The sequence below is a fragment of the Aspergillus caelatus genome (genome assembly GCF_009193585.1).
Source record: "Aspergillus caelatus strain CBS 763.97 unplaced genomic scaffold BDV27scaffold_37, whole genome shotgun sequence".
Taxonomy (NCBI): Eukaryota; Fungi; Ascomycota; class Eurotiomycetes; order Eurotiales; family Aspergillaceae; genus Aspergillus; species Aspergillus caelatus.
The window spans coordinates 1-12,430 of NW_022475300.1; the positions used below are offsets into that span (position 1 = coordinate 1).

The 12,430-nt window shown below is 45.8% G+C and overlaps 5 protein-coding genes across 5 annotated transcripts; 2 read left to right on the plus strand and 3 right to left on the minus strand.

Moving 5' to 3' along the window:
• Window positions 1-700: 700 nt before the first annotated feature.
• Window positions 701-2,429, plus strand: BDV27DRAFT_169786 (cytochrome P450; the record flags this gene model as incomplete). Its single annotated transcript, XM_032075125.1, has 1 exon — window positions 701-2,429. One exon carries the CDS (start codon window positions 701-703, stop codon window positions 2,306-2,308), a length of 1,608 nt encoding a protein of 535 aa, XP_031930392.1. The 3' UTR covers window positions 2,309-2,429.
• Window positions 2,430-3,855: 1,426 nt separating this feature from the next.
• BDV27DRAFT_169789 (putative carboxylesterase) lies at window positions 3,856-5,800 on the minus strand (the record flags this gene model as incomplete). The annotated part of the gene is made up of 5 exons (XM_032075126.1): window positions 5,545-5,800; window positions 5,193-5,471; window positions 4,955-5,019; window positions 4,542-4,903; window positions 3,856-4,476 (listed from the first exon to the last, which is right to left on the minus strand). Exons 1-5 carry the CDS (start codon window positions 5,712-5,714, stop codon window positions 3,856-3,858), a joined length of 1,497 nt encoding a protein of 498 aa, XP_031930393.1. The 5' UTR covers window positions 5,715-5,800.
• Window positions 5,801-6,285: 485 nt separating this feature from the next.
• On the minus strand, window positions 6,286-8,001 carry BDV27DRAFT_123956 (uncharacterized protein). Its single transcript, XM_032065980.1, has 3 exons — window positions 7,858-8,001; window positions 7,178-7,795; window positions 6,286-7,119 (listed from the first exon to the last, which is right to left on the minus strand). Exons 1-3 carry the CDS (start codon window positions 7,957-7,959, stop codon window positions 7,018-7,020), a joined length of 822 nt encoding a protein of 273 aa, XP_031930394.1. The 5' UTR covers window positions 7,960-8,001; the 3' UTR covers window positions 6,286-7,017.
• Window positions 8,002-8,162: 161 nt separating this feature from the next.
• On the plus strand, window positions 8,163-9,411 carry BDV27DRAFT_74363 (haloacid dehalogenase superfamily protein). Its single transcript, XM_032077460.1, has 3 exons — window positions 8,163-8,291; window positions 8,344-8,503; window positions 8,614-9,411. The coding sequence occupies exons 1-3, from the start codon at window positions 8,272-8,274 to the stop codon at window positions 9,313-9,315; spliced, it is 882 nt and encodes a 293-aa protein (XP_031930395.1). The 5' UTR covers window positions 8,163-8,271; the 3' UTR covers window positions 9,316-9,411.
• A 574-nt stretch (window positions 9,412-9,985) lies between these two features.
• Window positions 9,986-11,789, minus strand: BDV27DRAFT_155022 (uncharacterized protein; the record flags this gene model as incomplete). The annotated part of the gene is made up of 4 exons (XM_032072064.1): window positions 9,986-10,693; window positions 10,742-11,357; window positions 11,415-11,603; window positions 11,659-11,789. 4 exons carry the CDS (start codon window positions 11,787-11,789, stop codon window positions 9,986-9,988), a joined length of 1,644 nt encoding a protein of 547 aa, XP_031930396.1.
• Between the last annotated feature and the right edge of the window lie 641 nt (window positions 11,790-12,430).

A 12,430-nucleotide genomic window follows, 5' to 3' on the forward strand; every position in this document is an offset into this window, starting at 1 on the left:
AAGAAAGAAAATAGTGGACCAGACTTTTTTAACATATAAGTTAAATGATTTATTTGAAAGCGCGGTTTCTAGGCACGCTGTTGGGACTGGTGGGTGTGTTCGTATGTCCTTTCCTCTTTGAGATTTTGCCAGTCGCGCAGCCCAAAATGAACCCGTTTGCATCCACACAAGATCTTTTAACTTTGGGTTGTGACCAGCTATGTAGAATAAGTATCCAGGCAAAACTGATCGACGGTTACAATGCCATGGATCCATGCTTTCCTATGGTAGTACTTATAAGCTCACTACCCAGGTAATCGGCACCGACTTCCACTCGCACGTGGTCTAGAAAACTTCACTTGTAGTATGTGGATAGTAGAAGTACATTCCCACCCTAAAAGCCCGCTTGTAACCTTGGATATTTATATAGTTCATTCACTAGGTTATGTGGTATACGTGACAGTGTCTTACCGTAGTTGGTCCCTGCGACCGTTCCAACTAATCATGTTGGATATCGCTGCCATGGTTAGTGACAGCAAAGCTTAATAATGTGATGACATGGAATACCAGTGGAGAGGTCTGATTTTCAAAAATATATGGAGCCGAGGAATTCTAAATCCGTAGAAGCTGGGGGCCCGTAGTACATAATTAAGATGGGCGTAATATTCCTCTTCTGCTGGTCTTCAACTAATAGTCTTCCGTGACCTATGAGGAACCCATAATGGCGCTTTTTACACTGCGAATTTTGCCCCTTGTTTCTACTGCAACCATTGCAATCTATGTACTATCACATTTTATGCACTTTGAAAAAGAAAGCACCAGGGCATGGACATATTCAATTGTCTTTACCGTTTATGTGCTGTACTGGTCGTACATTTACCCCTACTATCTGTCTCCCCTCCGACATGTGCCTACAGTACCAGGATGTCCACTGTGGGGTCAAATTTTCAAGATCAGCAGAACCGAAGCTGGTACAGCACATCGGGGGTGGCATAAAAACCATGGCCCTATTGTTCGATACTTTTACCTCCTTGGAACGGAGGTCCTGTCTGTCGTGGACGACTCTGCGATCAAGCACATCATGCTCGAAGCTCCATACAACTATGAAAAAACCATCAGCGCTAGAGTAGCATTTTCTCGGCTATTTGGAGATGGCATTTTGTCTGCAGCAGGAAAAGTACATGCCGAACAGCGAAAGGCACTCAACCCTGCTTTCTCTATAAGCGCAATTAAAGCACTTGTTCCGGCCTTCTGGCAACATTCTTACTCTATGACTAGGTACTGGGAGCAGGAAATCAATGAAAGCAGGGACGACATTGTTTCTCTGAATATTTCGGACTGGGCCTCGCGAGCTAGTCTCGACATCATTGCCGCTGTTGGCTTTGGGGCCAAGATCAACTCCCTTCACAATCCAGGTGCGCCTGTGCTACAGGCATTCCGCCAAATTTTCAAATTCAATGCTGCCATGGGACTCATAACTGTGCTCCATATTCTGTCCCCGCTTGCTCGGTATATTCCTACAGCAGCAAACCGTGATGTCGATGCAGCCAAGCGCACCCTTTATGAATTTGCATCAGCCCTGATCAAGGACAAGAAGGCTATTCCTGATTTGACCAGTACTAGCATATTGTCACAGATTATCCATAATGACAGGAAGCTTGAAGATGTGGACGAGGACATGAAGATAAAGTGCGCTCAAATTGCCACTTTTCTTGGAGCAGGCCAAGATACAAGTGCCACCTGGTTGTCATGGACTCTCCATCTTCTTAGCAAGTACCAACACATACAAGTTAAGCTGCGCGAGGAGATACGTTCTCATTTCCCCTTCCTATTTAGAAGCGCCACGTGGGAAGACGCCAATTTCACCGAAGCCAATGTGGATCGTCTACCATATCTCAACAATGTGTGTCGTGAGTCCTTGAGATATATTCCTCCTGTGCCCATCGTGCCACGCGAGGCTGTAACGGATGAAAGGATTGGGGAGTATTTCATTCCGAAAGGTACCTCTATCTGTATCCCAGTCAATACGATCCACCGGATGCCCGAATACTGGGGACCTAACCCCAATGCCTTTGATCCAGACAGATGGGACTGTCTTCCAGCCTCTTACACGAATAGCTCCTTCATACCATTCATCCATGGGCCCCGTGGTTGCATAGGCCGCAAATTTGCTGACACGGAGGTGAAGATAATGCTCTGTTGCCTCTTGAGCAAATTCGAGTTCGCTCCTGACCCTGCCGTCCGAGATCCGGAGGAGTTAAAAAGGTATCGGATCATCCTAAAACCACGAGACGGAATTCAGCTTAAGGTTAGCAAGATTGATGAATAGAGATGTATACAGATTCTACATTCTCGAGCATTGTCAGGTGTTCGCGTTGCCAGTCAATGGATCACGTCAATGGATCCAAAAACTAGACTTCGCCTATTGCTTGTACCATGCTAGGTTTATTATTATAGAAACCTGCGGGCGCTCTACCTTCCATACATCAATGTGAAAGGCAAAAAGGTTCGATTTGCTATCCTAGCTCGAAAGACAGGTCCAGCAACTCTTAAGTCTTTTTGGATCATATATTTACACGAATATAGAAATGGGTCAACTGCGATATACAACAGTTTAGTCTATCACCAGATCCACATGTTTTATAACCCAGAATCGTCTCCAAGCCTATCTCCATTTGAATTAAGTAGCTTCAACTCTACTCGTTCGCTCATAATCTCGCTCCATAGAATAGTCTAAAGACGGGGTTGGGAACTCTTGGAAACTTTCGGAGGGCTTCATATTTCCGGCAAGGTATTGGATGGTATTGGAATAGGTGGTCAACTAGTACCATGTACAATGTGACTTTCCGCAACCGGTGATACGAAATCTAAATCGTCTAAAGCGGAATTAATTTCCAACATTTGAATTAGATTCATGGAACTAAAAATTGCTCCACACCTCATCCCAGCACCTGCTATGGGTTGTAAGACATACACGCGTCTATTTTCTCTCTCTCTCTTTAATTATTTTTTTCTTATTTTTTTTTATTCTTTTTATTTTTATTTTAATTTTTTTTACGGTGTTCTTATTCCTTTTGTACCTTGAGAGAGATCCAACCTTATTTAGCAGTGTAATGTATGTAGTTTCATTTCGGGAAGAGCAAAACTAACCAAAAGAGGAAGTACAAATTCCCAAACTTGGAACCTTGGGAAATCAGTGTCAAGTGGTTTCTGGCAACCACTTTGTCACTGTAATGGCACATTATTCAAGGCATATTTTGTGTATAACACTACATATCTATAACGTTTCAGTAAAATTATAATGAAGTGTATATAGTCAATTGACTAATATATAAAATAGTCATAATTTTACTATAACCAGGCGTGAAACAATAGTATTACATGTAGAAATAATATATTTTCGTTGAACTAACTATAGCGTTTACTTAAAAAAACTACTACGGTTCAACTATAGTTTTACCATAGTTGCCCAAAGTCATTATAATGCCATATTAAATGTCCAAGTTGAATATATGAATATTACACTTACCGGACAACCATTAAACTTCTTACATTTTAAGGCATTGTATCCATAGACACAGATGTCTGGCTAATTACTTATAGGGTTAGGCATTAGGAAACGTACTTCAGGCTGACATTCTACTGGTTTGTCTGTGTTGAGGGCTTCGCGCATGGGTATCCGGATGGAAGGATGTTCATATCATCTTTCCTCAGCAAAGATGCGGTAGGAAGTAATCTATAGGACATTGCATGGTAATACCTCTTTTCCCTGCCATGGTTGACCTGAAGTGCAGATTTATGATCTACAAAAAACCTGATAACTTGATTTGATTTCGAAGTGTACGACTAAATACACATCAGTCCACTTTAAAACCATTAAATGGTCCTGAAAACATCAAATACTCTGGCTAGATCGTCCAGAGAGACTACATCGTTGCAGTCAAACAAGATGCTTCTCCGATGGCTCTCACCTCTGTACGGCTCACTCACTAACCCAACACCATGCCCCTCAGAGCTAGGCCCATATACCCTTGCCGTGAAATTGGTAGTGATATCACCGTCTGTGACTGCTGGCCACGGGTTGGTGCCGTGACAGAACTTCAAGAAGTCTTCTGCATATGTGGTCGCAACAAGCTGCTGGGAGGGTGTCATGAACTCTTGAAAGTTCTGAGTTAGATAGGCAACGTCAAGGATGTGGGTTGCCTTCCCTTTCCATGGTCCCTCCCAGGGGTTCCCTTCGTTGAAGTAGTAAACGTGAGAGTTCCCCCTCCAACCCCGTGTGAGGGTCAGAACAGGTGCAAAGAAACAGATATCATTGATGTAGTTAAGTACTGCAGGTAATGCCTTCTCGTCAGTCATGCCCTTGCCGATACCATATTCACTCAGGATGCGTTGCGCCACGTCCGGTTGTGATGATAATACGTTGTTCATGGCTGTGGTAAATTTCTCAGCACAGTTTTCCTTTAGGTTTGGCATGATTAATCCTATGATGCTGGCCTAAATCGCATAACAGCGTCAGCTTGCGTTAAGCATATCATGATCCCTGAGAGAACCGGACTCACATCCATCTGACAGTCGCCGATCATCAAATCAGTGCACCAATCCCTTCTCTTTGGCAAATCAGAAGTTCTATCAGTTGTTTGGGCATGCGTAGCAGCTGATGTCACCAAATCACCGTCTACTGCGGGAGTAGCCAGAATCGATGGAGGCAATGTAGCAATCAGCTCTTGTGCTGGCTTTTCCAACAGTGTCTGGATTCTCTCCTCTGTGCTGGCATTTTTCAAACCCAATGCCGATATCGCTTGCTGATAGTTCTGCTCATGAGTATCGTACGGCAAAGCTTGAGTGAAGAGGTTACTGCCACTCATGGAAATAGCTCTCTTAAAAAGAGCAACTTCAGAGTTCAGGTGATATATCACCGATGCTTGGAAGAGTTAGCCCTAGTGTCTAAACCGATGTGCAAAGCTAGCAATACCTGCACCGGCGCTTTCTCCAGCCGCTGTAACGTTTTCTGGATCTCCTCCAAAATCTGCGATGTGCCTTCGCACCCATTCAAGTGCGACTCGTTGGTCCCGGAGGCCGTTGTTAGCTTTATAGCCGGCCTTTCGAAGCTCATCCGAAGTCAAGAATCCAAACACCCCCAACCGATAACTTGTTGAGTTTAGTTAGTTCAAGATGTTGCCAAGAAGAAGTTCTCCGATAGATCGCCTTACTTGATTGAAACCGCGATAACGGGCAAGTTCTTCTCAGCGGACAATTTTACAAAACGCATAAACTCAAGTTGCGGCCATGAATTGGCTCCAATCTGCAAACCCCCGCCATGAATAAAGAAAAACACTGGAAGTTTCGAGGATTCTGTAGTGCCCTCGGGGACGGCAATGTTTAAACTGAGACAGTCGATACCAGACTGCGGGAGCTCTTTCGCGGGCAGTTTATGCTGTATGGCGGCCAGCTCTACATCGCATCCGAACGAAGGTGAGATAGCTGTTGGTCTGCGTAAGGTTATCTCACGTTAGCGTCAAGTCAAGGAAAGGAGTCTGTAACATTTCTATGTGATTCTCGCACCCGTCCTTTGTCGCATCGAGAATACCGCCATCGCGCTTCTCCACGAGTTGTGCATCGGCAAGCCTATCCTCTAGAGTAGCGTATTGAACCCCCAGGAACTGTGTTACACCTTCGGCGGTCTTGCCCCGGATCTGCCCCAAGTGCTTCGTTTGGATGGTTGTTGTAGCCATTTTTTTTTTTTTTAACAATGATAGTGAGATGAGAAAACGTTTACAAATAAGGAACAGATGAAGCGGGGGTTCAAGTTCACTCCAAGTTAAATACTTAGTCGAGAACTAAATAAGTTGTGGATCTAATGGGCTTAGACTACATTATGCACATTTGAGACCCCATCGGAAACTAAACCATACCCCATGTTCCGGTTTTCCGATTACTAAGATTCCCTGTCAATTAACTACCCCGGTATATGGAGATAAGCTTAATTGTACGGAGTATATGATGCTTTGATTTTCCAAAAAGCTTTCAGGCAGGAACAAAGGCTATGGTTGACACCTTCGTCGAGCGGTCGATTTATTAGTGACCAAATCGGCTTATCCGCTAACAACTACCGTTCAGCGCCCCAACCTCGGGCAACTAAAATGTGGGGATTGGGTTGGAGCAAAGGGGGGGTTTGACAAGAGTGGGACTAGACGACGGTGATTTTCATGACACGAAAGTTTTCGTAGAGCTACCAAAGCTGGGACCATAAAAGCCTAATTTCTACAATGTCGAAATTGTACGACACTAGGTAGCTCGGCAGAATTGCTGGTGAATTATCTATTAAATTTAATGTTTCTCTTCCAAAACCATCTATTTGATATACGGATTTGACAAATTCTTAGTCCCAAAGGTAAAGGAAATCGTAGAAGGTGCACAGACTACTCCCAGCATGGGAATCAAGCATTGCAAAGGAAGAAATCGGCTGAAGGTATGGAACGGTTGTATGTATCCATCTTATTCAGTCACTCATTGATTCGACCTTTTCTGAAGGTATCCGACAAATTGGAAGGTACCCCATCTTCCGTGTAAGTGCCACCCTTATATAGGATAATTCACAAGGGATGTAACTCGATAGACATGGGTATCGTAGTAAAACCCTTCCGATGGGTTTTCGGCTGTAAGTCCCTGGGAGATCGTAGGATGATTGGCGTTTGTCACCTATACCTGTACCTTATGACCTGCCATGCAATCAAACCAGAGAGTGAAGTTTGATATTGGAACTGAGAATTCAGTATTCCCTGTAGAGATGCCTCATCCACTTGTGGCGCCAGGCCGATCATAAACGGCGCTCACTGTGAAGGATGAATGCTTTAGAAGGTTCCAAAAAGAGAGGGAAAGCCAAATTTCACCATGACGTAGATAAGACTATTTCAGAAATGAATAAAATCTTCTATCCCCCTCGGTGCCACCAACAATGCCGCAGAAAAGAAACGTCTAATTCAACGCAAAACGCTTATAGAATATTAGGACAGAATGCATGGATGAAACGCTAGTCTAAGACTGGAAGTTCATGCTATATCCACCCGTATTCGGATCTTGGGTGAATTTGAAATTATCAGTCGAAAGCCCAAATGGCTTGAGGATTCCGTTACCCAGCTGGAACATTGGTTAGCGTGAATGACACCGATTTTAAGCCGAGGAAGGACAAGCTCACGTCTTTTAATTTGCCCATCATCTCCGCCATTTCTTTTTCTCTTGCCTTTGCTATCTTATCCGGAAGCTCCCGAAGAGCCTTTTGCACAATGCGCCTATCATCGGGCGGTAAATTGTCCATACTGGCAAGCAACTTGTAGTCTTCTTCGGCTCCTTGCAGGTTCCCCCATCCGTTAAGCTGCGACTTTGCTCGTGCGCGTCGCATAAGTGCCTTTGCCCGAATTCGCATAACGTCATTTTTCCTCTCATCAACCTTCTGCAGCCGCTTGAGCTCTTCTTGTTCTGCCTCTTCATCGTCGCCAGTTATTTCCACCACGGAATCTGTCGAGACCGACTCGTGCTGCTTTTCTTGGGGAGCGTCGGAATTCTCAGTCGCCGACGGGATCACTTTCTCTAGACAGTCAAGACATGCCGTTGCTGAATCAACGGAGGCCTTCCAGTCTTCCAGCTTCAGGTAGCACGCAGCCATATTACTCCGTAGCACGGCGACTTCGTAATCGAGGTAATTCGGACACGAGGCAAGGGCACGATCGTAGCAGGATATTGCTTGGTCATAGCAAGCCGCAGTAAACAGCTTATTGGCTTCGGCTTTTATAGAGTGAGATTCCTCCAGGAGTTGCTATTTACGATCATATGTAAGCATAATAGCTTCTCTGTGATGAAAAGGCCCAGTAAACTCACAGCTTCTTCTTCAGCGGGAAATCTAGCATCATGGAAGACATCCTCGTCTTCACTGTCGCTCCCTGCATTATCCGCATGTTCCTTAGGCGTATTGCTTGCCATTTTGGGTGTATATGGCTATTCGCACAACTTTTGAGATGGAGCGTTCGGCTTTGTTAGTAGATCAATTACACCGCTGCCGTTCCCGCAGCTTATAATGAGATAGACTTCGGAGCGGGACGATAACCCGCTCACCGATTGGCTCGGTCATATCGGTGTTTAGCCTCAGGCATCATAATCCATTGTTATCCCCTCCATCTTTGCCCCGCCATTGTCAAGAATCCTTCTATCAAAGTGTGGAGTAGAGACAATTGATCTACCACGCTTTACACCCACGTCGCACTTCGCATATAGACACTATACCCCTATTGCAAAATGACGAAGTCTACCCCAAAGTAAGTCCTACCATCGTGAAGTAAACAGACATTCGATAATAACAAACTAAAGTCTGCCCCCCGTGCGGGCATGTCTCTTCGACATGGATGGGCTCCTAATTGACTCGGAGGACAAATACACCGACATTACAAATACCATTCTCCACGAATACGGAAAGCCCTCGCTCCCATGGTCCATCAAGGCCCAGCTTCAGGGCCGCCCTCAACCAGAGGTACGTTAAATCATCATATGCGACGACGCCTTTTAACAGCACGGATGGCCCCCAAAATGCCCACAAAAGTACCCCAATATCACTCTAGCTAATACCATTGGAACAACCAGGCCTTCAAAATCTTTTACGACTGGGCTCAGCTCTCCATCTCACCGGAAGAATATTCCGCGAAACAAGCCGCCTTGCAGAGCAAATACTTCCCCGAATCGCAACCTCTGCCCGGTGTGCGCGAACTCCTGGAAAAGCTCGTCTCAACGCAGAAAACCGATAAACCCGTTTACATCGCATTGGCTACCTCTTCGCACAGCAGGAACTACAAGTTGAAGTCGGACCACCTGCAGGATCTCTTCGCGGCGTTTCCCGAGTCCCAACGTGTTTTGGGTGATGATCCCCGGATTGGGAAGGGAAGGGGCAAGCCCTTGCCGGATATTTACTTGATTGCGCTGGAGACCATCAATTCCAATTTACGGCAGAAGGGAGAGAAGGAAATCACACCTGAGGAGTGTCTGGTCTTTGAGGACGCCGTTCCTGGGGTTGAGGCGGGAAGAAGAGCTGGCATGAGGGTCGTTTGGTGCCCTCATCCTGGCTTGTTGGGAGCTTATAAAGGCCGGGAGGCCGAAGTTTTGGCTGGTTTGACTGGTGAACATAAGGAGGAGGAGAAGTCTACGGCTGAACATGAGGCCGATGAGCTCGTTGCCGGTAGAATGGGGCGGAGCTCGGGGAAACCTGGCCAGCTTAACGATGGACTTGGAGATTTGCTTCCTACTTTGGAAAACTTCCCTTTCGAGAAATATGGTATTCAACCTGCATAGACTAGTGGATAGAAACATTAACCTGATTACCAGGGATTGAAACTGTATATGAAATCCAAGATACCCATGTGGTGTTGCATTAAATAAAGTCATTTCCAGAGGATACCAGGCGAAGCAAAAAAAAAAAAAAAGTATAGCTACACTAAGAGTATCGTTAAATTGATGAAGTCACAATCGTATGACGACCCTGAGAAGAGTTGAATAAACAACAACCAATTTCTCACTAATCGAACGGCAGATGGCAAGGTTTCCAAATGATGCAGTTGCAGTGTATCACATGGCTCCCAACTACTAGGCAAGAAAGTCCACTGAGAGACAGAAAAGAGACATAGATCATACCGAAATCCAGTCGGGGTATCAAGGTCATTCGTCGTAGAGGCCCTGAAGTCCATGGCACCCCAACTCGATATTCACTTTCATAAGGTCAGTTTCCAAAATAGGTCAGATATTGCAGAAGGCAACGAGAGGCACAGGAAGCAAGAAAGATTGAGAAAGTTACCGAGGAGTTGATCCGCTTAGACAATAGAAGTGGATAAGCAAACAAGTAATAAAAGAAATGTAAAAGAAAAGAAAAATAGTTAGCACGAGGGGCATTACAAAGCTGGGCGAAGGATTGGCTTCGTACGTTCATCGAGGCGAGGCGGGCGTTTCTCAGGATCAATATCGGACTCTAACGCTGGCGCTTCCCGGGAGAAGAGGCCACATAGTCACCCATGGGACGTTTGCGGCTGGTAGCAAGATTGTTAGAGCCACCACGAGAATGGTAAGGCATATTTGGGTTCATCATTATGGGCCTCGGATGGGAGGTGGGCGCAGTCATCTGGCGATTATGCAGGTGCGACATAGCGACGTTTCCCATCATAGGGGTAGACAAATACTGCTGGGCAGCTGCAGTATATGTTTGAGTCGGCGTACCAATGCTAAGCATGGGAGACGAGCTCATTTGCTCGGCTTTCACCATCCGAGTGAGCCCGTCAGGAGTAAGTGTCCCACCTTCAATACCAGTGCTCGAGCTTGCGGGAGTATCTGACGGAGCTTCATCTGTGGGTGGGGTAACGGCTCTAGCAGCTTTGCCAGACCTCTTTTTGGCACCAGGCTTTCTGGTACCGAGGACTTGCTTTCCTGCATTCATCACTTCTCCTTTGCGTTTGTTTAACAGCCTGTTTGCAACCACGCGTTTCTCAGCCTGAACAGGATCGTCAACAAAGTGGTAGACATAAAGCGGGTCAAGGAGATGCTTGCAAATAGTCTTGTGAAGCATGAGACATTCAATGATTTTGTCAATCCTGGTGGCAAATGTCACCATCTCATGGTTCTTCGCTTTGACATCAAAGGCACTCAACAATGGACCAAAAGTGTGCCGCTCAATGGCCGTTTCCTCGAAGTATGTTAGCAATGTCGCAAGGAAGCGGCATGTCCTACTTACCAAGACCTGCCAGCATGCAGCTTCCATTCGCCGATCGCTGTATCTATTATCTCTAAAAGGTTTGATCATAGGTTTGTTGTCTTGCGCACGATGGGTGCTTGCCATAGCGTTACACATTTGTTTGACGATTGCACGCTTCTGTATCTGGGTATGAGGAATGGTGGGATCTTCTGGGAGTCGAACGCTGGGGCGCTGAGATTCATTGGCCTCTTCAAGAGAGGCGTAATATGTGGCGGCGTCGACATTGTTTTTCAGAGGATCCATGAGCTTTTGATAGTCCCGAATAATTGGTGGTACATTTACATCGGTAAATGTTGTTTCTGATTCATGGCCACTGTTTAGAGGTGCAGAGGTGGGCAGTGAAGAAGGGCGTGTGCCACCTCCAAGCTCACCACCGCCGACATTGTTGCCCAGGGCAGGAGCAGACAAATTGCGAGGGAAATGGGTATTACCGTATGACGGCAAATCGACATATGTTCTGCTCGCAGGGCTATTGTTAGAACTGTCGTCGTAACTTGCACCGCCTGTCATAATGCCTAAGGGCATATATGGAGGGCTGGAGCCGAGTTCAGGACCAGATGCAGAAGCACCTGAGCTGATCGCGAAGTCCTCCGCACTGGTAGATGTATGAGTAAGAAACACACTTCACTATGATATGATGGATACAACGTACTCTGCACCACCAACACGCGAGATCCTGTTTCCAGCATGCTGAGGCATACCAGTCATTGGTATCATAGCGGTCGAGCGACTTCTCGTAGGCATGCTATGAGCTCCGCTGAAAATGTCAGGGTGAGGGTGAGGGACCTCCAACGTGTCTTCCACAGATGCTCCATTCACGAACCCGTCAGATGCCCAGTTGCTATAGCAAATATTAGCCCTGTCTCTGGCCAGCCTTGACGTCATTGCGAACTTACGTGTCATTGCTCATGAGAAAGCTATTATAGCCAAGGTCAGCGTTTAAGGCAGGGTTCGAAGTATGCGATTGATCCAGGTGCAACAGCTGCTGCTCCCAATCTTGGTAATACCACTCCGTAAATTGAGACATCGTGAAGATTATCAAAGGATAGCAGATGTTTACAGCCACCCAATGCCAGGGAAAAGCAGCTCAGCACAAAATTCCAGGAATGGTGGAAAATTCACGAGGTTGGGAGGAAGAAAGAAGCAAAGAGAGGAAGAAGCTGTGGGAAGAGGAGAATCATCTGAATTTAGTAGAATAGAAGGAAGACGTCCATACATTAAAAGAGTGAGATAGTATAGAACCAGTGAAGAAAGTGTCTGTGAAGCATTAGCTACATAGAGAGGGAATAGGAAATGAATAGGAATGTCTAGAAATGGGTGTGGAGATCAAGGTGCGAATGGGGAGGCCATCCATCAAAGAGATGTTGTATTTAAGCGAAATGTGAATTTCACACCGGGAAGATGCCGCATTGCTGTTGGTCTGGAAACTGATGATATTCCCAAAGGAGAAAACAATCAGAGTGACTGTCAACAACCCCTCGTTTCACATCAATGCAGGGACAATAGCGTCCAGGGGTCCTTATTCAGGGTTAACAGAATTCACCACATCAACCAAAAGGGCCAATGTTATCCAGTAACCAAAACAGTGAAGAACAGGGAAGTATGTATTGGTATAAGTCTCAACAGTCCACAAGTCGATTGTCTTCAGCCAACAATGGCACTGTTGCA